Below are 27,726 nucleotides of genomic sequence, written 5' to 3'. Positions count from 1 at the left end.
TGTTTTAAAACGACACTGGACTGCTCAGCCAAAATTATTGTTTTTGCCTTGACCCCTGAATACGGTTAACTATTTGAGTAATTCGGGGAACCTGCTTCTGGTTTATTACCCGTTAATAGTAGTAGACTACGGTCCTTTAGTCACTTGCCTAGGAGTGGGCCCCACTGAACTCTTTCTTCACAGTAGACGTGCATAGGGGTTAAAAAATATTTCAAGGTAGAATCCATTCCTACTTTTTTTGAAAGGCAGGCTACGAATGTTGCAAATGATTGTCTATCATTGCAGTCTAGCTTTTTTTCTGCCTCCCCTTGCCTTCAACCTTCTTATTGCAAAAGGCTTTAGACAGTCTTGCTCTATTTTTGGATGACACAAGTTACTTAACACTGTGAAGGTTAGATACAGTGCCAGAATTAGATTTTCCCAGCTGTCTGTATGCAGTTCCCAGTTAAGCTAGACTGTTGATTATGTTTTCAGCAGTACGCTTGCAGCAAATTTAATAAATATATAAATGTGCAGCAAGTATATGCACACTGTTGCTATGCTGCGGGGTGTTGGTGGTGGTGGGGTAACCATGGTCTGGGTTAAGGTTACATCCAAACAAATCAAGACTAGTAATCAACTACTTTCGGTTTTTTTTGGGGGGACGACATGATCCTAGATTTAGTGCATTGCTACACCAAATCACGACTTGTTTGTTGTTAGCAGGGTGGTGGAAGGTGTACCATTAAACCATAGTTTACTGTAACTGCAGTTTAATAAGGCTGTAGTATTAATACTATTGTCTGAGAATTTGATGTTGGTTGGCCTTATAACTGAAAATAATCAATGTAATAAATTCATAAAATGATTCAGTGTTCAAAAAGCAGACTGTACATTTAATATTTTCTTTACATCACATGACAGGAGCATCATCAAGTACAATGATCCAAAGTTATTTAATATTTCAATTTCTACTTTTCTCAAGTATAATATACTACACTTGAAGATAAGCAGACTATCTACAACAGTGACAATATTCTTCAGAATTCAAACTAATCTCAGTAGTAGCAAGCCATGACTCAAAAATAAAAGGATTTATTCTTTAAATATTAAACAATGCAACATTTTGGAATAGTCAATATTGTGACCATAGGATATAAACAAATATGTGGACATAGGGGAGGGTTAATAATCTGAATTATTAAATTGTGAGAAAATATATTGCCAGTAAGAGTTAAAGGGATAAAAAAATTATACAATGAAGTGTCTTGAGTTTTAATTGTGACCATACCATTACCTAAATGCAGCTGTGAACTTTCAGCTATTTTTGTCACCAGTACATACACTTCAAACAACACTGTTACAATTTTGGACACTTCTTTACTCTTACCCAGGTCATACTATATTCACATATTTATGACCAATTTTATTACCAAATTACTGAATATCTTACTTTGAAATAAACAATTATTTCAAACATATAACTATGGGAATATAAATATTTGCAGATCAGTTAAATGAATTTTACAGTGTAGAATTTCCTATTAACTAATGGGCAGTTTAGTGACTAGATGGCCACCATGTAGTATAAAAATTTTGTAAACAAGATGCAGTTTTCCTGGCTTCTTTTTCACTTTGAAGACATCAATACTCTTACAGATGCTGTATATAAGAATGCACTTTGTATTAAAAACAATCGTTTACAATATAAGAAAACTTTACATATGTACAAAATTACACTTCAGGAATGATTTTTAAAGCCCAGAATTAACAGACAAAGTTTTATTTCCCTTCACTTAAATTTTTTAACTCTTTCACATTATGATCATTTGCAACTGTTGCAGCATGGTCCAGTGCTCGAATACTTGATAGAAGTTTTATTATCTGTTTTATATTCTCCCTAGGAATAGAGGGAAGAACTTTAGTTAGTGCTTTTTGCAACTTGCCATCTGTACTTTTCAGAAACAATTGAAGATACTGTTTTGACAAACTTTTCCACCTGGATTTTTTTTTTAATAGCACCCAACTGTAAATAAAACCTCTAAGCAGTTTATGAAAAGGTCTCTGCCTTAGGTGTTCATTCTGTATTGTTTTTAATGTACCTTAGGACATATTTTGGTACTGTTTACCTGTTTTATAGTTTATTTGTAAATCGTCTTAAAACATGTAAAAGGAGATTAATAAATAATCTGCAGTAAAACTCAACTGTCTGATGTGCAAAGATGAGGTACTGAATAAACCAAGACACTGTACTGGCACACGCAAACAGTAGGAAGACACTTATATTTTTTGTATCAAGCTGTTTCTGATTTTTAAATTAAATATACTATACACATGGCTAATTTTCATTACAATAATATTGAATAAGATCCAAAAAGTCTTATGTACAAATCTAAAATATTCTCATACTTAAAAGGATTCTTCAGATTCCCCCCATCCCTGCAGTCATCCTAAACCACCCCCTCAACAACAGTTTATGGGATGTGTGGGGAAAGACTCCTGCAAAGCCGAGTTTATGGCTTTTTGAATCCTGATTATATTTTATAAAGCCATCTTGAAATTTGTGATAAAATTAACAAATGGTAAATAAATACCTAAAAGAATATAATAAAAACAATCACTACTTTTTAAACGGAAACAGTGTTAAAGATAGGTTACCTTGCATTTCTTTTTTCTACATCAGAGCTTCCAATGCTATTTCTGTATACTGTATCAGCAAGATGAACAAGATATCTACAGAGGTTTTCTAGATGTGATATTGTCTTACTTCCTTTAAGATTAGTGAACCACTGTTTAGGGAAACAACTGATTACCTATATAATTGAGAAGAAAAGAGTGGTGTAGAGTATAAGGTTGAAGCAGCAATTACTGAGTGTTGTTTTTGACTTTGCTGTTTTTGTGTTTTAGTTGGTGGTTTGCAGAATTTCATCTGTGCTATAGGAATATGCCTTTAAAGAGCTTACTCTGAAAGGCAATATATATGTGAACTTCTACCATTTTGGCTGGTTTCATTATCATGATTTTCATCATTGTTTATTATTATTCGTAAAAGCACCTAATATGCATTCATATTGTACAAAAATATTAACAACAAGTCCTTGGCCAGATTCACAATTTAATTAAAATATTTTGTATCACCTTTCAGCAACTGTCAATAAAAAACTTTTATATCCTTTGATATCAATTTATTAATTTTACCCAAAACATGGACAAACCTGAAGTCTTATGATTGTCAAGTGATCTCTGTGTAAGTGATTAACATAATTTTTTAAGAAATAAAGCCTGGCAGTTTCTGTGGCTGGCTGGTGTGGTAAGCTTTTTGCTACACTATCATTTTAATCTCATCCTTTCACTAAGTCAAGAAAGCAGGATATGTGAAGTTCTCAATTTTTTTGCAAAACAGTGCTATGTAAATATTTCAGAAAAGATAATGACTTGGCTTAGGTCACTCAAGCAGGCTTCAGGGCTGAATGGAGATTTCAGTGTAGACTGTTGTTCACTTTTATACCCAACTTTCTAGCCATTACACTGCACAGCATCTTAATAAATTTGCAGTATATTGGCTTGGTTCACACATCATATGTAAACAAACTATGGTTTAATGAGATCAAATACTGTTCTAGTGCACATTGTTGTAAAGCTCCAGAAAAGCTCCTCCCTGCTTCTGCCATATCACAGCTGGTTTGTTGTGTTGTCTGAACTATGACTCAGGCAACTGGGAAAAACAAACGACAGGTGGTCAGCCAAGAACAAACCATGGGTAATGCTTATGCTTTATATGGAGAAAAACAGACGATGAGTCTGGCTTCAAGTGACATGACAGAACGGATTCTGGCTTCTTTTGTTTGTGACATAGCAGCAGCAAGACTGCATGAACTTTTGAGCAGTGTGTACTAGGATGCTGATCCTTCATGTTAAGTCACAGTTTACTTTAAATCACAATTTCATGTGAACATGCAAATCAGGTCACTTAAAAAGGATGCTTAGCAATATAAATGAACGATTAAAAGTTACACTTTTACTTACACTTTGAGCTTTCTTAATGCTATCATCTCCATACTCAGAATTTTGGAAAGCCATAAGAATGTATCTATTTAGCAATCCATCTATTGATAACTCTTGTAAGGTTTTGTTGGAAAGGATTCCATGCCACTGCAGAAAGTTTCCTAATAACTGAACATAGATAATAAAAAGTTGAATATAAAAAGCAGAACTATTAAAATATACATCTTTTACATCTGCAGATAATTATCAATGAATGAAAACATTTCCATTTTAAATACAGAATTTAAATCTGAATTATATGAGCCATAAGTATCCATATTTTCTGCAAAGGGGTATTGTGTGTTATTAAAGAGGACTGCTAGCTCTCTTGCTGGAGCAGGAATTTGTTGTAGCCTGAAGGGACAAATAACCAAACCTAACATTTCTGTAGTACAAATCAGTCAAAATTAAGCCTGGATACTACTGATTTCCATTAGAAAAAGTTACGCATTCTTCTTTTCTCAAGCAATATGTATTTTTATGGGAACCTATAAACCACAAAACATGAAATATTAAGTATTGCTGCCATCAGAAAAGTGCCCAAAATTCGCTATGTGGCAGCTACAATGACTGACCAGCTACAGAAATAAATTTGATTCCAGAGTGAGAATACACTCTATAAGTACTTCAGGACTTTGAATTAGGCCCGGAAACTAACTGGCAGCCACTGGAGTCGGGTCAGGATTGGTATTATATGCTCAACCCATCTTGCCCCAGTAAGCAACCTGGCCACTGAATTCTACACCAGCTGAAGTTTCTGAACCATCTTCAGAGGCAGCCCCATGTATAGCACTGCAGTAATCTAACATAGAGGTTTATCAGAGTAAAGACGACAGAAGTTAGGCTATCCCTGCCAGATAGGGGCACAGCTGGGCCACCAACTGAAGTTGATGGAAGGCATTCTGCACCACGAAGGCCACCTGAGCCTCAAATGACAGCAATAGACCCAGAAGTAAAGCTAAAAAAAGTAAGACCCAGAAGTACTCCCAAGCCCAAGTACCTGCTCTTTCAGAGGGAGTGTAACCCCATCAAGAGCACGGAACCTCCCATTCATCCGGTCTAAGGAATCACCCACTAACAGTTCCTCAGTCTTAGCTGGATTGAGCTTCATTTGATTGGCTTTCATCCAGTCCATTATCAAGGCAAGACAACAGTCCAGCACATCCACTCCCACACTTGCAGTTTTAAAGGAATAGAGCTGTCTGTGGTATTGCTGACAATCTACTCCAAAACTCCAGATGTCCCCACTCAGTTGTTTCATGTAGATGTTAAACAACATGGGGGATAAAACTGAACCCTGAGGAACCCAACATTGAAGGCTCATGGGGCTGAAAAGCACTCCCCAAGCATCACTCTCTGGAAACCATCATCAAAGTAGGACTGAAACCACCGCAAAGTGGTGCCACCTACCCTCAACTCAAACAGCCACTTCAGGATACCAGGGTCAATGGTATCAAAAGCCACTGAGAGGTCAAGGAGAATTAACAAGGACACATTTCCCCTGTTTCTCTCCTAACATAGGTAATCATACAGGACAAAGCAGTTTCTGTGCCAAAACTGCGCCTCAACCCTGACAAAAATGGATCTAGGCAGTGGCGTAGTGTGGGTTGTCAGCACCTGGGGCAAGGCAAGTAATTTGCGCCCCCTAACCCGTGGATTTGCGCCCCCTAACCCTAACCCCCAGATGTTGCGCCCGGTGCGGCCGGCCCCCCCTGCACCCCCCACGCTACGCCACTGGATCTAGGAAATTTAGTAACATTTCCCTGGACTTTTATGCCTCGTGAATTTCAAATTTCTTATTATAAACTGTTAATGATGTTTCAGATTCAGAACACTCAAAAATTTATTTCCTTTAACTGTATAAAGAATTCATAGTTAAAAACTACATGTAACATTAGCACTTTCAAAAATGCACTTGTCCTCTTAATACCATGTATATACAGTAACTTTAAATATACAATAGGGATGGAGTATGTGTGGCCCTCCAGATGTTGGACTTCAACTCCCATAAGCCCAAGTCAGCATGGTCAATGATCAGGGATGATGGAAGCTGCAATAAGCATGGGGCGGGGGAGGGGGGAATGATGACACCTTTTATGCCAAAGGGCTGCATTCTGTTACAGGTAACCTTGCAGGTGCTGTAGTGGGTAGGGAAGGATACAAAAGTGAGCAGCACAATGGGTGAGACTCTTACCTTTATACAGTAGGTCACAATCCACCCACACAAATGTCAAAACTTACACACACACCCCCACACCATCTTCCTTCCAGACAAGCAAGAGGCATCATGACAGTTCAAGGACACATACTAGACAGGCAAAGGCACCTGCGGATGTGGCCTGTGGGAGGCTGTGTGGTCTAAGGAGTTTTGAGAGCACAGGGTTGAGAGAATAGTGCGTATGTGGTCTTCCATACACACAGCCTTTGGAATCCAATGTATGCAACGAGACAGCCATGCACCATGATAATCTAAGACAAGCGTTGCCAAAACAGGACCCATGAGCACACATATGCCCTCCCCGAAGTTAGATTTAAAATAATTCTACTATACGCAGAGCAGGTTGTGGTGTATACATGGTTGCAGGTGTGTGCGCTGCCCACAATTTTGCTGGTTTGCAAATGTGCTTGGGGGCCAAAAAAGGTTGGTGACCCTGAGCTAAGGTCACAAATGCAGCAATGCTGGGTTTGGAGTCAGCATGCCCACTTTCTTCCACAAGCAAATTCACTTCACACTCAGAGTCAGTTACCAGTTATCAAAAGTAAACTTCAGTAGCGCTCCTAAGTCTGAAACTTCATCTGTTTGCTAGCTCACCTTCACTGAAGACCAAAACTGCCGCTGGAAAAACAAATAAGGACCAGAGTTCTTGTTTTCTAAGACACTGAAAAATAAAAGTTTTATTTAAACTTCAGTAGTATAGATGATGTGAAGTGTTGATGTGATTTTGTCATTAATACTAAAGAATCTGCAAACCAATAATCTTACCTTTTGGGATAAAGTGGCATGAATACATCATCATCTAATGTTCTCCTCATTCTAAGCAAGAGGCCTTTTAGTAATGTCTGAAAGAGTTAAAATTTAACATAAGATTGTGAAATATTTTTTAAATTTATTTTTAGCACAAATCTAACCAAATATCCCAGTAGATACTAGTGCTAGAGAAGTCTGTCATGATACCAGATTATTTTTACCAACTTTATATTTTCCATTAATTTGAATTATGCAAGTTAGCAGAAATGGGAGACACTAAATTATGAAAAAAACGGGAGGCACTGAATTTGTGTATGCAAAACAGGGTCTTCAGGTGGTCCCTAAAGATATTTTCTACAAGGACAGGATTTGTTTTCAGCATGTCCTAGAATCAAGCTCCATAAAAGTCCCTAAAAACAGTGGTCTGGATGCAATTGACTGAGAGAGGATTTCGTTCATCTAATTGTGCTTCTCTGCCTCTTGCTGCAGCCTCCTGGAGACAACAGTTTTTCAGTTAAAAGAGGGGATAAATAAGTTTTTAGTTTTCTTTAAAAGCAGACTGATCTATTCACATCTGGAATATGACTGACAATTTCTAAGTTTGATTAGGTGTTTCTGAAGAAGGAGCAGCAGATATTTTGGAAATGATCACAATTCAGAGAGTTTAACTTAGTGGGCAGCATTAAGCCATGGGCATAGTAGTGATATAAATATAACCTCTCCTGCTGTTATATGAAAACATTCCATCAGGCACCTTTGTAAACTCTCATGAGTTCTGCAACTCTCATTTGCAGTCTGCTATTTTCATCATTCCAATAAAGCAATAGAGTAGTGATACAATGACTACTGCAATCAACGCAAGATAATATTACCAAGGTAACTATCTGTAAACAAACAATAAACGTCCATGAAAATGGCAAAAGTAGCTTATTTCCAAAATAGGTTTTATCTTAAACAATTGCAAATGCAGTAAATAAAGAGTTCACTTTTAAAATATCAGTGGTTCAGTGCTTGGACGTTGTTCTGGTAATCCAGCATTTCAACACTAAAGTGCGTAGTCATTGAGCTTTGTAGTAAATAATACAGTAGCACCTCAGGTAATGTAAACTTTGGGTTGCGAAAGTGGCAAACCCGGAAGTGTTTCGCAGAGCGCACATGTGCAGAAGCTGTCTGCTGCACCGCACACATGCGCAGAAGCGGTCCCTCCGGTTGTGGTCCCGACTGGGATCGGACCAGAGCTCTGGAACGGATCCCATCCGCAACCAGAGGTACCACTGTATACAAGAGAAGACAGTATGTAAACGACTTAAAGCAGGGGTATATCTGTCGCCATCTGCATGTTTCCATCAGGAGGAACATAAAAAGAGGACGATGAACAGAAACTACTTTTGCCATTTTTATGGACATTTATTGTTTGTTTACAGATTTTCATCATTCCAGCAACACATATTACTGTGACACACCAATCCCTAAATAGTTACCAGTTACATAACACAAGGGAACTACAATTGCTTTTAATTTAGGATTAAGTGCAAAACATGAGTAAATGTCTTAACAGTAGCAACCAGACATAGCAGTCCAGTCCTACAAAAAGATAAAATAATATTTTTTACCTGCGTGTTTTTGTTTTCTGCATGTACCACTGATGGATAACCATTTACTAGTTTCTGGGTAATGGCTACCATCCTAGATGTCTGTGTTGTAGAAAAAGGGTCCCATACATTTTCAGCAAGTACTAACAAAAATAAAAAAAGAATTATTACCTCTCAAAACTAAGTGTTAAGATGATGTTGCTAAAAATTAGAAACTGTTGTGCTTTTAAAATGACTGTATGTTTATAAAGTACCTGTTAATTTAGGCAGAAGCACTCTTTCCACAATAGTAGGCAATAGTGAAACATCAGCATCATCTTTCTCTTGGTCATATTCTTCACATCCATAAAATAGCAAAGATTCAAACCACAGCATACTCTCAAAGTCTTGGCACTTATCCTATTAAAATAAAATATTGCCACTATAAATATGGTTTTTAAAAGAAAATACTAATCAAGTGTGAACACTCTATCAATATGTTAGTACAAGCATTTAGACTAGGTGCCTCCTTTTCAGAATGTCCTTGTAGTGCCAGGAGCACATCATATTTTCTGAGGCTGCGCTGGCACTGATGTCAGCATGTTTTTTTCAGTCACCTATTTGCAAACTACTGCGTCAAGGCTGATCAAGTTGTAGAAGCCACTGCTCTGCACTGCAATACCATCAATATACTGTCGCAGCAGACTGACAAAGCAGCTAGTTTCTGTAGTTCAGGCCTACCATTTGGACATTTATGACCCAAGGTGGCTTCCAACACATATAAAAGCAGAATAAAACATTAAACTTTAAAAAATGCTGATAGAGGGCTGCCTTCAGATGTTTTCTAAAAGTTGTATAGTTATTTATCTTCTTGACAGGAGGCTTTTCCACAGGGGTGGCGCCACTGCCGAGAAGGCCCACTGTCCGGCTCCCTGTAACTCCTCGCAGTAAGGCCCTCAGACCCCCGGGCTTCTAATCACTTCTATGTAACCATTTTGCCTTGTTTAACAAACAGAACACAGTGAACATGTCTCAACTTTCTCTCACCTCCAAAGGGTTCCAGGTAAGTAACTGAAGTCTTATTAAAGGATTTAATAGCTTAGGTAAACAAAGGCCAATATAAGCATCATTGTAAGAAGACGAATACTTGAAACGCCATGCTTCAAACTGCGACTTAATGGCGTCAATGGATGAAAAGTTTTCTACCACATCTTCAAAAACTTTGCTGGACTCCTTCAAAATGCGATCTAGGATAACAGTATTTTAAACAGCATAAATTAATCTCCTGAAGCAAATATACTATAAAGAAATTGTTAATATCTATACTGCTTTGGTCAGATACAGAGCTGAATGTGCACAAAGAGGCTGGTAGAAGCCAATTTTCTTACTCTTTCTTCCTCATAGCAGTCTCCTATGTCCTCTGCAAATACTCTCACTGAGGGGCTTGGGACCCTGCTAAATGGTGGTGGATTATGGTGGTGGTTGAGTGGAAATGGGGAGGTAGCCTTTTCCTAATTTCTAGGGATCCCTCCCTTTCCCCCTTTTTCAACAGGATCTAAACCCTTAGCAGAGGGTGCTGGAGCAGGGGACTACCAGGGGAGGAAGGGACAAAGTCAGCTTCTGCCATCCCTGTGACACAGTTCACTCTGAATCTAGACCTTTCTATTGTTTATATTCTGCCTTTTTATAGCAATGGCATAACAAAGTTATTTTTTCTTAGTGGTTTTACAACTACAGTGTTTACCTCAATGTATGAAAGTACATGACTTAATTCAAGAGCGTGCATGTGGTGATAATCACTTGAAAGAACAGCATCATGGAAGTAGTCCCATGTGGCAAAAAAACCTCTGTGAATAGTTCCACTTCAAAGGAAATACATGTAATTATGAAACTTACACCCTGTCTTTTGTCTGTAACACACCCTGAAGGAGGCTTACAAGATCCCATGCAATGAAATTCCTGATCCTGACTATTCAGAGAAAAGCAGCAGTCAAAAGAAAATAAAGAGGAACAAGGTATGAGCCAAGAAGCATGACTTTTGCAGAGTGTGTGTGTGTTTTACAGCAGGAGGCTCTCCTTGCTAGTAAGATAAGGGTTAGACTAGGGCTGGAATTCCTTCTCCAGCTGCCTGAAATGAATGGCTGATGATGGCAGGGAGCAGCATTGGCCTCTATCATTCTACAGATGAGATAATAATTCCACATTTAAAGTTGCTTTTAGAGCATGGTTTAAAGTGTCATACAATCTAATCAAATGAAATTTTCTCTACAGAATACTGGGATCTAGATATTACTATGACTTCTGACATTCAGATGAATAATCTGACCTCGTTCCATATTGAAGTTTGTAGTATCTGTTGAAGTTTCTTCGTCATCACTAGAAAGGCCTTCAAGGTGATCAGCCATCTTCCCAGATTGCTCTCTGGCAAGTCTACGACGAGCCCTATTAAAATGAATAGACAACAATGTTGCATTAAAGTTAGAAAACCAAGCCTTTCCCAAAGGGTACTTGTTATTTTAAGGAGGGGTGAATCTTTCCTGCTCTCCCTTATTTCAAGAGGAAATGAAGCAGAGTTGAACATGTTACAGGACATGTGTTATTCGATGACTAGTACCTCAGCCCTGAACATTTTGCTTCTTTCCCCTTCGCCTTAGTTTGGGATTTGTCATATATCTAGCAGCCAGCCTCCACCTCCACTGTGCCGCACTATGTAAGAATCAAGCAATGTTCTACGTATAAGGCGAGTGGCCCATCATTTATCTGCAAGCACTTGAATATGTAGGCTGTATACTACAAAGAGACAGCAATCATACAGAACATGCATTCCAATACATATAGAAGTAACCTAAATGCTGTTGTACCTTCTTGCTTCTCTTTCTGCAGTCCGCCTTTTAACATGTTCTTGGTACAGTGTTCTGTCTCGTCCAAAAGAATCAAGGTTTGGTGCCATCAGGGCTTTACCTGTGAGAGTACAAACACTGAAATTAGAACACCCATCCTCCAGTTACAGGAAGCATAATAATGACAGTGTTTTTAGCGGGGATTTTTCTCAGCGGGTCCCTATAAATCTGCAATACATCTAGAAGCTTGACAATTATAAACCCCCACACACCGCACAGATAAAGTGGCGGCGGCTGAATTATCTTCTGAGGCTGAATTGGGTAAAATATTTGAGTGCCTTCATCGTTATGTGCAAAAAAAAAGTCACAATCAACTTATCACTCGGAACTCTTCAGTAACAGTAAACACTTTTAAAAATTACAACATAAAAAACTGTTTGTATTGTTTAAAAAAGCATTAGTGTTCAACATTTATATGGAGTCAGACCATTGTTCTATCTAACTCAGTATTGTATGTAGTGACTGGCAGCAGCTATCCAGGGATTCAAGCAGGGGACATTTTTAGTTCTACCTAGAGAAGCCAGAGATTGAACCTGGGACTTTGGCATGCAAAGTAGATGCTCTGTCACTGAACTACAGTCCTTCCCCTCTCCATACAAAAAATAAAGAAAAATAGTCCTATAGTACATCTAAAATAGGTCAAATTTCTATTCTTGGTGAACAACACTGAAGAGTATCAGGAACTGACAAGATTTCCAGTTGGTATTAAAACAATTAGCACTGTTGTAGGCTACAATCTGATAGTTGTCATATACTGAACATTTGAAAACAAAGAGAGAATTTTTGGATGAGTTTTCCTATTATCTACCAGCTTGGTATCAAAGAGGGAATAAGATTTCACCATAAGTACTCACTTTTGCATAATTTATTTTACAAATTTGTCCTAGCAAAATTGTCTAATACATATAAGACAGGAATGTTAGCACAGGTATTGTTTGGTCTAATGTTTGAAGTAATGAAGGCATGCATGGCAAACTGTACCTAAATTGTGTTGGGTGGGTGGGGGGCTTTTTGTAAGCTGCAGAAATAAATATTATTCAAAAGCTAAACTTTGATCAGAATCGCCTACATGTTTTTTTAGGTTTAGAGAACATTCTAAAAAATACTTTCAGGAAGTGAGGAAAAGACATACAGTTACACACACATCTAACGTGTAAAAAGGGATCGAAGCCAGATGCTATGGCTTTCAATCACTGAGACAGAGAACAGGAAAGGCACTGTATAGAGTCTGAGCTAAGATTCTTTAATCTGATTTTTTTCTATCAGATTTAAACCAGACATGCTTTCTGGTTTCACTTTAAATTAAAACTGCACTATGTAAACAAGGTTGTTTAATGAATAATAAAAACCTTCAAGATGGACTGACTTGAATGGCTTGAAAACTCCGAAGATTCATCTTTAATATCATCTTGTCGTCTTTGGACAAGGCGGGAAGCTCGCTGTTTGTACAGCTGATGCATTGCTGATTCAAGTTCGTTAATCAGGAGCACCTGTAAAAATATAATACTCCGTAATAAAAAAGTCTTCAAGTTTTAACTGTATGGGATGCCACCCTATTCCAAGATATACAGCTACACATTTAGCTGCATCGCTTTCTTTTTACTGTTTTAACAACTGACTGCTATTTAACTCAAGAAAAGTGCATAGAAAAGAATGACAAGCTACCTCACGGAAAGCATAAGAACAAGCCTGCAAAGAAGTCCACAAAAGTTACTAGTCTGTAAGAACATTTACAAGGTTACCCTACAATATATATTCAACAGAAAATTATTTCACTTGGGAGTAGGCCAAAAGAAAAAAGGGAAACTCAAAGCTTCTTTACTTGATCACTTGAGGGCAATTTGGACTTGCCATAGACTATTAGACATGTGTTTACTTATAAGCCAAAGAACAAATATATAGTGCTGAATCAAGAGTTAAGCACAAGAATTACCAAGATTACTTCCCCACTCCCTCCTCCCCATGTCAGCCCTTAAGCACCCCAAAATGCTCCACATAGTGTTGGGCAACTCTGCTGAATGGGATGGGCTATAGTGCAGAAACTAGGGAAACCCCCCAAAACCTGACAGAAGCAACTTCTTTTGTATTTTAAAAATATTTTCTACTGTTTTACTAATTATTTTGATTTTAAACTGTTGTAAGCAGTCCATAGTAATATACAGTCACTAAATAAGATTGGATTAATAATTTTATAGAAAAGAAGGTGCCTTCGCCTGATTTTAAGGCATTCCCCACTTTTCCCTTCAGCATAACTCCTAGTCACCTGGATTTGCAGGAATATTGCACAGGCTAAAACGTGCATTCAGAAAGTCACTACACATAGCTCCCCATTTGAAGCAAGCAATCACTGTGGAGTTGGATTTTAAGCTGCTATGGCCCACCTGCTTGTTCATCTGAATTTATCCCTAATTAATTCTTTCCTCTACTAGTAGTCCAAGAAATTCCAAATTTGTTTTAACTGTTACTTAATAAAAACTGTGTTCTAGCAGGGACTTTGCAATGACCTCAGTATTTCATGAGATCACTTGATGAAATAATTAATGCACAATAAAAAAGTTTCTTTACAAATTAAGAAAGAAAAGACAGAACATTTCAAGGAAAAAGTGAATTTGCATACAGGAAATATCTCTCTTGGAGGTGATATAATGAAAAAAATATTAAATATTGAACAGAAAGCACAACTTCTTTTTAGTCAACATTTTCTTTTTTTAAAAAGGGCAATTTTTAAAAATCAGCCTTGTAACCCAATGACTGAACGTATTTTCAATAAAGTTTATTAAGGAACTGGAAAGATTTACTTACATTCACAAAAGTCCAAAAGCAGTTACAAACATGAGCGTTCACGCTAGACACAAGGTTGGTTATTTTTAACCTATTTTAGTTATTCTACTCTTGACATTTTTCCACCAGCAACTGAGGCTGAGTGGCTGCAAGCACTACCACATCGACACAATACATCCTGCCATCAACATCACTATTTCTCCTTGAGTAAAGCAGAATCCTCCTCAAAAATTCAAGTCTATTCAAGCTTTGATATTCTTTGCCAAAATATTCAATTCAACTTTGCCAACTCAGGGGAAGAAGGAAAGAGGCAGAAGCAAACATGAGAAAAGGGCATAGCCAAAGAAGACAGTTGTATTTCCTGCTGTTGTTTCACAAGCAGGAGCATCCTATGTGAACAAGCAGGGCAAAGCTATCTTGCTCTGCCTCACAAGCTCAACACAATCCATTATACACAACCACACTAGTGTAACGTGAATAGGACTCTTTTTGCATTAGTTAAGAATTCATTACTAAAATGAAGCAAAGCCCACAAACATTCAGAGTGTACTGCTAGCTACAACAAGTTTATAGCGCAATTTTCAGCTACGTTTAACAAGTTTCCTACCCACCCTACTGAGATCTGAAAACTAGGTTACTGTGACACAATTTTCTGCTTCACTAGTCTTTCCTTGTCTGCCTTCCTATTTAGTGGAAAGAATCTTAAGTTTTAGACAAAGGTTTTTTCATCCATACAGAAGAGTCGTTCCAAACCCATAATCATACAGTCTATGCTCATAATTTTATTAGCAGAAATCTGGATTCAGATCACCATAGTGGAGAAACAGAGTAACCTGATCAAGACCTACTGATGCTTTCTTTGAAATCTACATTTTGCTCATTTGCAACAGAATCCCAAGCAAGTTTACTCAGACATAAGTCCCATTGTATTCAATGAGATTTACTACCTAGTGCCCAAGTTTACCATTGCAGGCTTAATTTATATTTTAACTGTTATACTTCTGCACTTGAATAGAACTACTAGTTTTCTATACCAATACAGTGGTACCTTGGGTTAAGAACTTAATTCGTTCCGGAGGTCCGTTCTTAACCTGAAGCACCACTTTAGCTAATGGGGCCTCCTGCTGCTGCCGCGCCGCCGAAGCATGATTTCTGTTCTCATCCTGAAGCAAAGTTCTTAACCCGAGGTAATATTTCTGGGTTAGCGGAGTCTGTAACCTGAAGCGTCTGTAACCTGAAGCATATGTAACCCGAGGTACCACTGTATTACTGTTAACTTTTCTTCAAAAATACATGATTGAATCCTACTTTCTATTCACAGGATAGGATATTCCAACCTTCCATTTCCTTCTACATCCCATGAAAGTCCCCTTATAAGACTGGGGGAACATCTGGGACAGTATGGCTTATGATGCTGAGTGTTGAAGTAAGGAGGATGGAAATCCTGAAAAACCAGGGGCTGACCAGGGGCATGAGCCTTTGATTTGCACAACTATATCTTTAGATCCAAGCCAAAGCAACTAACTACATTTAAAAAAATCTTTCCAGGGAGATACAGGAAAATGCAAGGGAAAGGGAAAGACTGATTGTTGTATACTGCATATCAAATATCCGATTTGCCTCCCTCTTGGTGTCCAAACCTAGTGCTTCATGATTAAACTGAAGGTTTATTGGCTCAATTAGTGGGACCAATTGGTTACAGGAATACAGAATGAAAATGGAAATAAAACTTCTAATAAGCATTAAAATAAGTTATCTGAAGTTTATACTTCCACCAACAACTCCAAAACCATTGCAGCTACATTTCTACCAAAATCTAATAACAAAACAAAACATTCTGAGACTTCGATACTTGTTTATTTAAGTGGATTGTTTTCTCCTGCTCTGGGGGGCTAGGACCCTACTCAAGTTACAAGACAGCAGATTATGACTGAACATCAATATCTTAATAAAAGTAAGAGCTGTTTAACTATGGAACCAACTCCCATTCAAGGTGGTGGATTCTCCATTGTTGAAGGTTTTTAAGCAGAGGTTGGATGGCCATCTGTTTTCCTGATTATAATGAACTTGCTTATGTTGTAACTGCACAATATTTTCCAAGCCTTGGATTTTTTTCTGGTACTTTACCTTCAGATTACTGAGTTTCCAAATTATGTGCACCAGGAAGTTTATTATTTACAGATTAACATAGATATTGAACTTATTTTTTTATATGGTGCCACCAATATGCATGGCACGTTACAGTGCATAAGTGGTCTCGTCGCTTACTAGATAGCTTACAATATGACATAACCAATAGCAAATTATCTCCACAGGAATGTTTAAAAGAATTCTAATTCATTTATGTTTAGTTTTTTTAAAATGAAACAGTAGAAACAGGAAATTCATCCTGAACTTGATGCAAACTGATGCCAAGTTAATCAGTCCTATGGAATTCCAGGAGGCTTACTCCAGGTTGAATGTGCACGGGATTGAAGCTCAATCCCAACAATTTTTTAAAATGTAGTTTTTAAATACATCCTTCTAGTTCTAGGAAAGGCAAGTTGCAGTACAGATTAGTAAAGAACTGCCTGGAATCCAATTTAAAAGTACAACACTTTGTAACAAAAGGGTACCTGGCACTTGACACTTATTTAAAGCTTGCTTTAAAAACAGTATATTCTTCCTATGAAACTGGCCTGGGTTTCCAATATGCCATGGGGAAACCTGGGCTTTAAGTGTCCTTCCTTAACCAATCCTGGCTGCGAAGAAACTGGTCTGTAGAATCCTTATGTAGGTCTCAAGTGTTGTTGGGTTTTTATGCTGGGAACCGGGAAATGCAAATTAAACAACCGGAATCTGAGTCATCATTAAGAACTACAATGGTTTTCAGAAATAAAATGCTTCTAAGAATGAGAAAGGTGGCATCACAACCTGAATGCCAACGCTGTTGTATTCCAACAATGACTTACATTGTTTTCACCACATTTAAAACCAAACCTTCAAACATGTGCCGAGTGTTTCATTGGCATGTACAAGAGAACTGAGCACATACTAAACTTCGTTACTGAAAAAGATGAATATATTTTGCATTCTTACCTTTTCATTGAAACACTCAAGCAAGTCTTGGACATACCCTCGCATTTCTTGCAGAAATTTATACCGTTCACCAACACCCCCAGAAGACCCTTCCAATCTTTCGATTGCCTTGGTAGACTCTTCACGTCTTTGCAGATGCTTCTCATGTTGCTGCTGATTTGCTTTGTGAAATTCTCTCATTGAGTCCAACCTAAATGTCAATGGGTGCACGTTTACATCCCAAAGCATACTGCAACCTAAAGTATACATGCACTATTTTTCTTATAGTAAAGAAAACTACAAGAAACAACATTTAAAGCTGTATTGACAGCTTTAAGGAGATGGGGAAACTGTGGCCTTCTAGGTGTTATTGGCCATCTCCACTGACCATACACAGGCTGGTGGTCCAAGGAGGTCAGTTTCTCCATCCTCACACTACCCCACCCCAGAAATCTGTGCTTTTCCAACCCTCCCCAACATTCATAAACCCAAAGCTTTCCACCTAGTAGGGGAGTGCATCACATCTTTCTCTACTCCAAAAGCACCCTGCACACTCACTGCATATGCTACTTTTATTTCTTCTTCCAGCTGATTCATAGTATACCCAGGGATCCTTGGTGTACCCTCTACCAACCACACACAAAAGTGGATGTTTCTTTAGTCAATTTTACCTCATTTGTGAATTGTGTTTGAGTCCTATGTACATATTATGTACATAAAGCACCCGGTTTATATGGCTCTTTATGCTATATACAGGGTATTTATTATCTAACCACATTTCCCTTTGCATACTCAGTATCCTGAATCCCAGTTGCTCTCAACAGAAATGGGAAGCACACAACAATTTCTCTGACCTTAACATTAAGAACTTGCTAACTCAAATACTTAACCTTAGATTAAAGGTGTCATTATTTATCTATTAATCTGACTCACCTTCAAGCCATTACGATACATGCTTATAGTAAGAAGCACATGCAACTGCTCAGTTAATCCATGTTATTTCCAATTTTCAGTAAATGTTACAGCATTTAAAACTACTAAAAATGTAATGTTAAGCCTTTGTCTAAAATGTTTACCTATTCGGAAAAGAATGGTTTATACTTCTCATAAAAATATAATGTGGTCAGCTAAGTATTACTGTTCTTTCAATCCCTTGGCTACAAAATTAGTTTTCAGTGTCCATTCTTTTCATGTACCAATCTTCAACATGATCAAATGGTCATTTCCAGGGAAGTAATCCAAGCAGCTTTTTGAACAGTTTGTTTTCTTCCTTAATGAGGATGTATGGGCTTCCATTGATGAAATTCTGCATCTGCCCCCCAGACTGAACCAAGAGGACAGGTCTTAAATTTTAAGAAGTTGGTGTGCCCTACCTGTCTTTAAGCTGTTTCTTTACCAAATCAATAGTAACAGGAGTCATCTCATTACTGGGAGTTTTGAAAGGTATTGTATTATCTGTTTTGTGAGATTTTGTCTCCGATGATCCATAAGCAGCATATGTGTAAGGAATGCCATAAGATGAACCATAAGGCATTGTATGGTAAGTATTCTGGTAGTACAGGTTATTCACTTCAGCAGGTTGACTTGCTTGAACCTATAGGAACAAAATATGTGTAAACCTTATTACAAAAACAAGGTCACAAAGCTAATTCAGTCCAACAGGCAATTTTTAGAAATTATATCTTAAATTCTACCTGCCCATGTATATGTTTCATTTGCACACAAGTGCTTATCAAGAAAAGAAGCACCTCAAAACGTTCATCACTCAATGATAAAACAGGGAAGATTTGCTTGGATAATTCGTCCTATGCTTACATTTCTGGTATGCAAATTGTTTTACTGAAGGGGCACTTTTATGATAGGAGGAGGAGAATGGAGGTCCCCTCTTCTATTCTTTAAAATGCACTGCCAACCAGTCCTATTGCCACAACTGTCAGACCCTCTATTTACCTCTTGCCTCTCAGTTGTGGTCCTGACCTGTTTAAGGCTTTATAGGTCAAAACTAGCACTCTGAATTGGACCTGGAAACTAATTTGCATCCAGATTAGGATTGGTATTATACGGACAAACCATTTTGCCCAGGTGAGCAACCTGGCCGCAAAATTCTGCACCATCTGAAGTCTCCAAACCTTCTTCTGAGGCAGTGCTGTGTATAACACACTCCAGTAATAGATCTAACCCATGTTTTATCAAACCCTGGTCATGTATCAGTAGGCCTGTTCAAGAAGTGAATAATAATAGGTCAGGACAAGGTCAGCCCCAGAACTTAGCTGTCAAATCTCTCTGTCACAGGTATCTACACCTCTTTTCTCCCCTCTAGCACTGACAATTGGGGGCAAGATGACAAATCAGGAGCTTTATTTAGCCAAAGGGTCATCATTTGCTACTATAACTTTAGAATTCCTTTAATACATGCCTGAGGTATATTAATGCCTTTACGTATCTGTTCTTGCTCCCATCGACTGAGTTCTTCATCCTGTTCCCCAGCAATCAGGGCTTCATCATCACTTCCTTCAATACCTGAGCACAAAAACATAACAATCAGTAGGAATAGCACACACTAAATAATGGCATATTGAATACTGTTTTCAAGTTTTCTAAAGCTTCCATGCCTTTAATGAAAAAGGCAAACACGTAGCCCTGTTTCTGAGGGAATCTCAATATGGGGGCATGTGCCCCTACCTCATATTCTGTTGAGTGAACTGGGGTGTACCTAAGTATGTTTCAGGAAAAAAGATTTTTGCAAATTCCTGCACAAAATAACCAGCTCTGCACCCTGTGCACTAATGTGAAGACTGGAACTCAACTATCAGCCAAATTTTGCACTTCTCTTAAAGTTGCGACAGAGGTCACAGTAGCTTAAACTTATCAAAATATGAATGGAAATACATATTTTTGTATTTCTTAAAATCACAGATTAATGCAGAAGCAGAACAAAATTGTGGATAAACACTTGCAACAGTGACATATATCAGAAACAGATATTTTGTCATTTTTAGTTGTACCGTGTTTGACCACAGGCTCCTCCTCCTCATTCATACTCTTATATGCAGCTATAATGACCAAAAGTACATTGTATAACTGGAAAGGCACTTCCATTTGTGCATGATGATTTCCCCAAATCCATCTCCACTCCTGATGGATTCCCCATGCCATAGGCTAGACAATACCTGAGCCTCAGCAGTGTTTTTGGAGGTTGCAGGGAGCTTCAGCAAGGAGGCAGAGGGAAAGCCTAACTGTGCAACTGGATTTTCATTCAAGCTTTAGATCCAAGCCAAAGTGTTTACTATAACTACCAATGAATTTATAACATGCAACCTCACTATTACATTATACTATCAAGCCACTGAAAATACAGTTTTTGAAAACAATTTATGCCAAACACTTTTAATAGCAACAGCAGAGCATTTGGAACTTATTGCAACTTTTCACCATTTTACCTATTTCCTCTGCAATTTTTTGCCTTTGGGACTTCTCTTTCACAGAAAAGACTATTCTTCGCTTCTCATCATCATCTTCATCGTCACTGGCATCATTTTCATCTTCTCTAACAAGGCGCCCTTTCCCTGGATCACTGTCAAGTGGCAAAAAGTCCCCAAGCTCACGAGCCATTTGGCGCTTTTTCCTAGCAGCATGAATAAAGGCAGCATCTGGAATTTCTCCTAGAAAAAAAATGAATGTGCTTTTTAAAAGCCATCAGTTATATTCAATCGTGTGTTCACATGCTACAGTTCTAATTCCAACTGGCTGCAACAGAGGCACAGGCAAGACATCATGACCTACTCCCTCAACCAGGCTGGGATAATCTGCTATCCAGCTCTCCTCCAAATATTTCTTCCCTGCAGCCATCCCACCTGGCTTTATTGAAGAGAGAGTTGATACAGCAAGGCTTGCTGCGGCAGTACTTTCAACTCCGTGGTTATGTAAAAGTCAAACAATATCTGAATATTGTATGAGTAGCCACAGTGCTGAGATTAGTGCTTTATCAGATAAAGACAAAATAAGAAAAAGAAAATGTAAAGCTTTCAACATGCTTAGACAGAACAAGATCTCCAAGAAAAGGCACATCACATCCACCACAGGCTGCTATGTTCCTGTGATCGGAAGAAAATGCAATTAAGTAGAATCTGAAGTAGTAAATAAGACCAACAGAATCATATTTACTAAGCCAGAATTAGTTCTAAATAATTCATGAAACAGAAGTCAACAAGAAAAATGACAGATATACAAAATCAATTTGTCAAAGAAGATTAAGATGGACTATGACTTTTAAATAGATATTCAAAGATGGAAGCCGATCAATTACATAAACTAAATCAAATCTAAATATTCTGTTAAGGTATTAATAAAAAGTGATCTAATTAAGATAATGATTTGGTTTCCCTTTCCCCTAATTTCAACTTAAAAGGCCAGCTAAAAATACCTGATCTCTGAGGTAGAAAGAAGGAGCAACAGCTCCTAAAAGACCCCCATGCAGTGAAGATAACGGAACTGGAACTGCGATGGGGCGTCATCCAACTACACTGATTGACACAGCCCTCCCTATGGAATGAGAAAGGCAAAGAATTCATCTCAGGATAGCCTTCTCCTGAGAAAAAATACACTAACCTGGACGCAGAACATTCAGAGAAGACAAAGTACTTGAAAATGCTCCTACAGCTTTTGGCTTTTCTTCTTCTTTCTCACTTTCAACTTCCATCTCCTCTTCTCCTTGTTCACTGTTTGCAGCCCCATCTTCTTGAATTGCATCTTTAATCTGTCCTGTCTTATCAGCAGACTGTTCGGCTGCAAAAAAAAGTGTGCTATTGAAGTATCATTTGGGGGGGGGGGGATTTAACAATTTTTTAGAAACTCACATTATATACACCTGAGATAATAGCCCTGTGCAGTCCACAGATGTGGCCAAAACTAATGAATTTTGGAACTAGAAAGTGCAGTGAAATAATTGACAAATATGAAATATTAATTTGATTTCAACTGCTCCTTACAAGGTTGGGGAAAGCACATGTAGGAAAGGCTGAACTAAAACGTCAAGCTTAATAAGAAATGTTATTTAGGTTATTAACACACCTTAAATTGGGTTAAGAACTCTGCACCTTAGAGCTGATGAAATTTTGATTAATCTGAACCCTACTTTATTTGAATATCTACATATTTAACTGGTACTTGGTACTCTGGTTGCTTATTGGCAGTGCCTTTTTTCTAAAAAAATGTTTAGGGGTATTCTCATTTTCCTACTCATATTGAAATACTGCCCCCAATGAGGCCCCTCACAAAATGTTTAGGAGTATGCGTACCCGTGTCCCCCCTGAAAAAAGCACTGCTTATTGGTCCTGTATTATTTGAAACTTAAATTTAGTTCTTACCATTATCAACTACCCCTGTACTTTTTATTCATTTTCAAAGTTAGTTCTCTGTTGAAATCCCTTCCCAGGAAACCTAGCCTAGCACCAACACTGAATTCTTTTCAGTGCCAAGAAATAACTGTTTTATTTTCCCTAGCTTTTAAAGTATTTTAGGCATTAGACAATATTGTTCAACTACTCTGGTTTTATCCATCAGTTGTTTTTACTATGTAGTTTACTATATCTGCATATTTTCACTTTGTAAACCACACTCAACTGGTTGAAAGTTGGCATATAAATATTTAAGCATAACATTTCCTTTTCAGCTATAATTTCAAGATAAAGATTACCATCTGCTAAAGAATTGGTTTCTGGTTTTGTCTTCGATTTTTCAAGGTCTTCTTTGTATTCTTTCTTAAGAAGCTTTACTATCTTCTTGCTGTAACTTGATTTCTTCACTTTAAAAACTTCTTCTGCTTCTTTAGGAGAAAAAATAAGCATAAATGAGAGAAATTATAAATCGGCAAAACAGTGACTGTCTCTTCAGCTATATAAAAGGTGTTATACAGTGCATTAAAATATATTAAATCCATCATTTTAACTTTACTAAATCAACAAACCCAGTTTGTTTTTCACAACAGCTAATCCTTACAATGGGAAAACCCAACCCACAGCTCCTGTGCTATCCCAATCCCACAAGTCCTAATTTGTTGCAAGAATGAATTCCAAGAGGTCCAATAGCAAAACAATACCCATAGCACCTGAGGTGCAATATATATATACACTTTTAATGTAATTCTTTTAAACTCTTTGTTGGATGCTCTTCTTAAAGGCTACATGCTCATAATTAAAAGGCACTTTTAATAACTAAATTTTATTACTTCACAATTCTTCATAAAGAATCTTAAACCAAATCATAGAAAACAGCACAACAGAATACAAAATAGGTAAATATAATTTTAACTTAAGTTCCAAAATTGGACACCTGCAGATTAATAAGCCGTTTTGTTCACTACATGTAAGGGAAGGGTGTATTGACATGTCCTAGAGCAACGTTCTTCTTTGAAATTAAATTTACAGGGCTCCCCCCCCCCCTGTCAAGGCAATCATTAAGTCAACACATACTTTTGCAAATGAATACTTTTGCTTTCCTAACCCACACATTACCATTTCTTAATTCTATTTACCCACAGGCCTCTAGACAAGGGCTGTGCTTGTTTCCATAGGAGTGCTCTTTACAATAGTCTTTCAGTCAGGTACAGAAACATGCATACAAAACCAATGCATGCAATGTTACTTATGAAGGATGTATATAAATAGCAAGCTATCCTTTAAAATATATTTAAGTTGTAACTGAGAACCATATTTGTATATCTTTTATTAGAGGGAAATATACACTTGACTGCATCCTTCATAATTGATGTGTTCTTAAAGATTAATTCCCAAGCGTAAAACATCATTTTCAAAAAAAGTCCTTAAGGAGGTCCAGCAAAACACACATTTGAAAACTTCTATGTAGATAAACCAAATCAATGTCAAATTGTCCAAAGTTCATGTCTGGCCTTTAGCATGGTAACTTGAGTACTACATAAGTTATCACACAAGTTTGTTTCAGTTCAGTGTCCTACCTACAATAACACTGTTTATTTTGGAGCCGTGATGAATACATTTGTTCCCAACAGTATGAAAGATTTGACTGGTTACCTCCAAAATGTTATATCAAAGGAAGACTAAGAACTTTCTGTTCTAACAGCTTTTAGTTTTTGAAATCTGTTATAACCTGCATTTCCTGAAATTCTGATATTTTAGCTGCTGCTTCTGGTGTTTTACTTTTTTTATTTATCCAACCGATTTTCTTTATGTTGTGAGCGACTCTGAATGTTTTTTGTGACAAAAACATTGGATATAAGCCATTGAAAAATATAAAGTACACTCTCCACCTGCCTAACTTCCAGAGGGGAGGAAACTCAAACAAAAAGATGTCATATACTGTATTGGGTTATATAGGCAGCTTCCTACTATAAAGCTATTCTTGAGTATTTCTCAAACAAAGATGTTTCATTTTTATTAGAGGAATACAAACTGCTCTAGTTTGCCGCGGCAACTATCAAAACTTGCTTCAACATTTCACAGGGTGGCCAGATGAAATTCCACTACAGGAATTCCACATCCTCTTTTCATAGACATTTAATTGTTGGCTACTTTGTTTTTGTGAGGATGGGGTTGGGCCAAGACAGAATATCAAGCAGAAATGAGCAACACTTAAAAGACAAGACAGTGTGCATATTCTTATACTCCAAGGATGGGAAACCTGTGACCCTCTAAATGTTAAATAACATCAAGCAAAGTCACCACAGCCAATGGTCATGGATGATGGAAGCTGTAGTCCAGTAACATCTGGAGGGCCTCAGATTTCCAATCCCTGCTATATTCCCATGCCAACAGCACAACCCTATGTGTCAACTCAATAGTAAATCCCATTGAATTAAATGAGGCTTTCTCAGAAGTAAGTGGTTATAGGATTGCTGCTTGAGTGTTAGCCCCCTACCCCCAAACAGCCAGACTTATTACTGACTAGGCTTGTATAGAATCACACTGTTCACAAACTGTCATGAGTACTGGTGTAAGACAGACCCCTATACTGTATGGGAATATTTTAAAAACATTCCCTCTCTAGGTAAAAAAAATAGGAAAGTATGTAATATGTATATTACTTTGCAGAAATGCAAAGTTTGGTTATACAAACAAAACAATATCTGTTTGTAAATTAACAAGGTACAGTGGTTGGATTTGCACTACTGTCAATGAAATATATTAAATAACATCAATAGGAAAATTGATTTACATTCAATGATTTAAATTGACTCCTTCTGCTGATTTAAACTCAATATACCTTGCTATCTTTGCAGTCTCTCAGTGCTCCTCTAACATTAATAAGGCAGCAGCAGCACCAAGTTGGCAGACAAAATTATTCATGCAATTAATTTAGTACAGACTGACAGTGTTGTTCTGGGAACAGGACTTGTTGGCTGCAAATTTATTTTGGTCAGAAATAGAACTGCCAGTGAAGACTGAAATTTATGACCCGGTTTTCATGCAAGACTATCTCTGCATGTGGCTTTTCCCTCTAACAATGCATGGATCAGTGAAGAATTAGATCCCCACCCACTTCTGTACATGTTTAAAATTAAGAGCTGCAACTGAAACATGTAACTCTTTCATACTATGCACTTACTTTCATCACACCATGGTACAAAATGCCTCATTTCAAAACCTCTCTGAGATATACCTTTGGGGCTTTCCTACAATAACTCAGTAGAACGTATGCATGCTTAATGTATGTTTACAATGAAGCACATGAATGTAATATGACATATGCATATATGTATGTCATATGTGTGGACGTGGGGGGGGGGGGAGAGAAACGGAGGCCATTCTCAATATCTCCCGCGGCCATTTTACCGATTTCTCCCCAATATTTCATTTTCAAACCAACATGTGACATCTGTACCCGATCGGAAGCGCACCTATTTTCTACTCCGCTACTGAATAATCCCCATAGTTCTGAGCTGCGACGAATTCCACATATATAGCGTAACGCAGAAAGATACACGCGGTGTAGGCAGTAACGCGCAGCCTAAGCGGAAGCGCTTTGCCATATGGCAGGTAGGTTGTAAGCTAGCAAAGGCCGGAGGAAGGCGGGGGACGGGAAAGCCTCCCCGCCTGAAGCAACCGGGTTTCAAATTACTGGGGAGGCAAAGCGGGGTGGAGAAGGCGAACGGCAGCGAGTTCAACGCTGGTCGGTCAGCGAGAGCAGCTAGGCCTCGGCAGAGGGAGTGGAGACCAGGGCGCCCGCTAGGCTCGCTCACCTTCTTCTTCGTCTTGGAAGCTGAGGAGGCTGAGGCTTCCGCGTGGCGGAGGCGGCGGCGGCGGCTCCTCCTTGTTCTTGTTCTTCCGCTCCTTCAGCTTAGAAGCCGCCGGCACCAGCCCGTTGTTCCCCGGGGGCGTCTGTTGCGAAGGGGGCGGCGGGGGAGGGATAAGAACAGGCGGCGGCGGCTGGAGCTGCGGGGCCGTCAAGCCGGCACCGCCGCCTCGGCCCACCGCTTCAGGGCCGCCGAAACCGAAGCCGCCGCCGCCGCCACCACCACCGGGACAGGCTAGGGGAACGCAGCCCGTCGGGAGCGGCAGAAGCGGCGGCTTCGGACCCGGCAGCAGGTCGGCCTCTCCAGAAGGCCCATCCCCTCCCGGCGGCGGTGCCGGCGGCTGCTGCTGCTGCTGAGGCGGCGACTCGTCTCGCTCTTCGTCGTCCTCCTCAGACTCGTTCCGCTTCCGCACGTTCACGCGCCGCGCCTTGCGGAACATTCCGCTTAGGCCCAACCGACACCGGCGCGCGGGAAAGGACCTGCACAGGAAAAAGGAGCGACGGACGCAAAGGCGCAACCACCGCAGCAGTAGCAGCAGCCAGGAGAGAGCGCGCGCGCGCGCACACACACACACACACCGCCGCTCGCTCCTCAACTCGTTCTCCGCAACTGCATCATCGCACCCGGGAGTTGGTCACAGCGCCATCTGCTGCTCGCCGCCGGCTTGACCGCTACCTACTCCCGTCATGGAGAGGAGGCGGGGAAGTGGACGGCTTGCTGCGGCCACCGAACGCTTCCCTTCGTCACCATAGACGCGGCGGCAAGAGCGGCCGCCAGGGTGGTGGCTGTAGAAACCCGCCATCTTGAGTCTGCAGAAGCGGTGCGGGTGGGCAGAAAGGAAAGGATATTACTGTATGGGGTTCTTTCTGCTGGGAACGGCGGTGTTATTGTGAGGGATGGGGCATTAAAAATGCTCCTCTGTCATTTGAGTAGTGCTATGCCATGACTGCTGGGCGCCTTTTGCTTCATCTCCTAAATGTGTTTCATAGCACAGAAGGATTATTATGCTTTCAAGTAGGGATAAAAGATCTGTGGTCCGCCAGACGCTGCAGGACTCCCAACTCCCGTCAGCTATGACCATTGGGCAACAAAGTCCAACAAAGGCGGGCGGGGCGGGCACGGCTTCCCTGCCCTTGCTTCAGGGCTGATTGACAGGTG

At 39.1% G+C, this 27,726-nt stretch overlaps 1 protein-coding gene across 2 annotated transcripts; it reads right to left on the bottom strand.

Moving 5' to 3' along the window:
* Positions 1-854: 854 nt before the first annotated feature.
* Positions 855-27,119, bottom strand: PAXBP1 (PAX3 and PAX7 binding protein 1). 2 transcript variants are annotated; one of them, XM_081907988.1, is made up of 18 exons: positions 26,515-27,119; positions 22,996-23,124; positions 21,909-22,085; positions 20,741-20,962; positions 19,717-19,820; positions 18,674-18,894; positions 17,322-17,511; positions 12,829-12,952; positions 11,424-11,523; positions 10,889-11,004; positions 9,610-9,809; positions 8,838-8,982; positions 8,605-8,726; positions 7,007-7,083; positions 6,836-6,902; positions 4,006-4,152; positions 2,638-2,792; positions 855-1,879 (listed from the first exon to the last, which is right to left on the bottom strand). In XM_081907988.1, exons 1-18 carry the CDS (start codon positions 27,005-27,007, stop codon positions 1,762-1,764), a joined length of 2,907 nt encoding a protein of 968 aa, XP_081764114.1. In that variant the 5' UTR covers positions 27,008-27,119; the 3' UTR covers positions 855-1,761. The 2 variants fall into 2 exon arrangements, with proteins under 2 accessions (XP_081764114.1, XP_081764115.1); XM_081907989.1 differs by having other exon boundaries at positions 22,996-23,121.
* Between the last annotated feature and the right edge of the window lie 607 nt (positions 27,120-27,726).

The sequence above is a fragment of the Podarcis melisellensis genome (genome assembly GCF_964234715.1).
Source record: "Podarcis melisellensis genome assembly, chromosome: 4".
Lineage (NCBI taxonomy): Eukaryota > Metazoa > Chordata > Lepidosauria > Squamata > Lacertidae > Podarcis > Podarcis melisellensis.
This window is presented reverse-complemented; position numbering and strand designations above follow the sequence as displayed.

Excerpts from the sequence above, each read along its gene's own strand:
- PAXBP1 (XM_081907988.1), bottom strand. The coding sequence starts at position 27,007 with ATGTTCCGCAAGGCGCGGCGCGTGAACGTGCGGAAGCGGAACGAGTCT. Across the intron at positions 8,727-8,837 it reads GCTTCTGCCTAAATTAACAG|TACTTGCTGAAAATGTATGG; the intron begins GTACTTTATAAA and ends TATTTTTGTTAG. Across the intron at positions 7,084-8,604 it reads CAGAAAACAAAAACACGCAG|ACATTACTAAAAGGCCTCTT; the intron begins GTAAAAAATATT and ends TAACTCTTTCAG.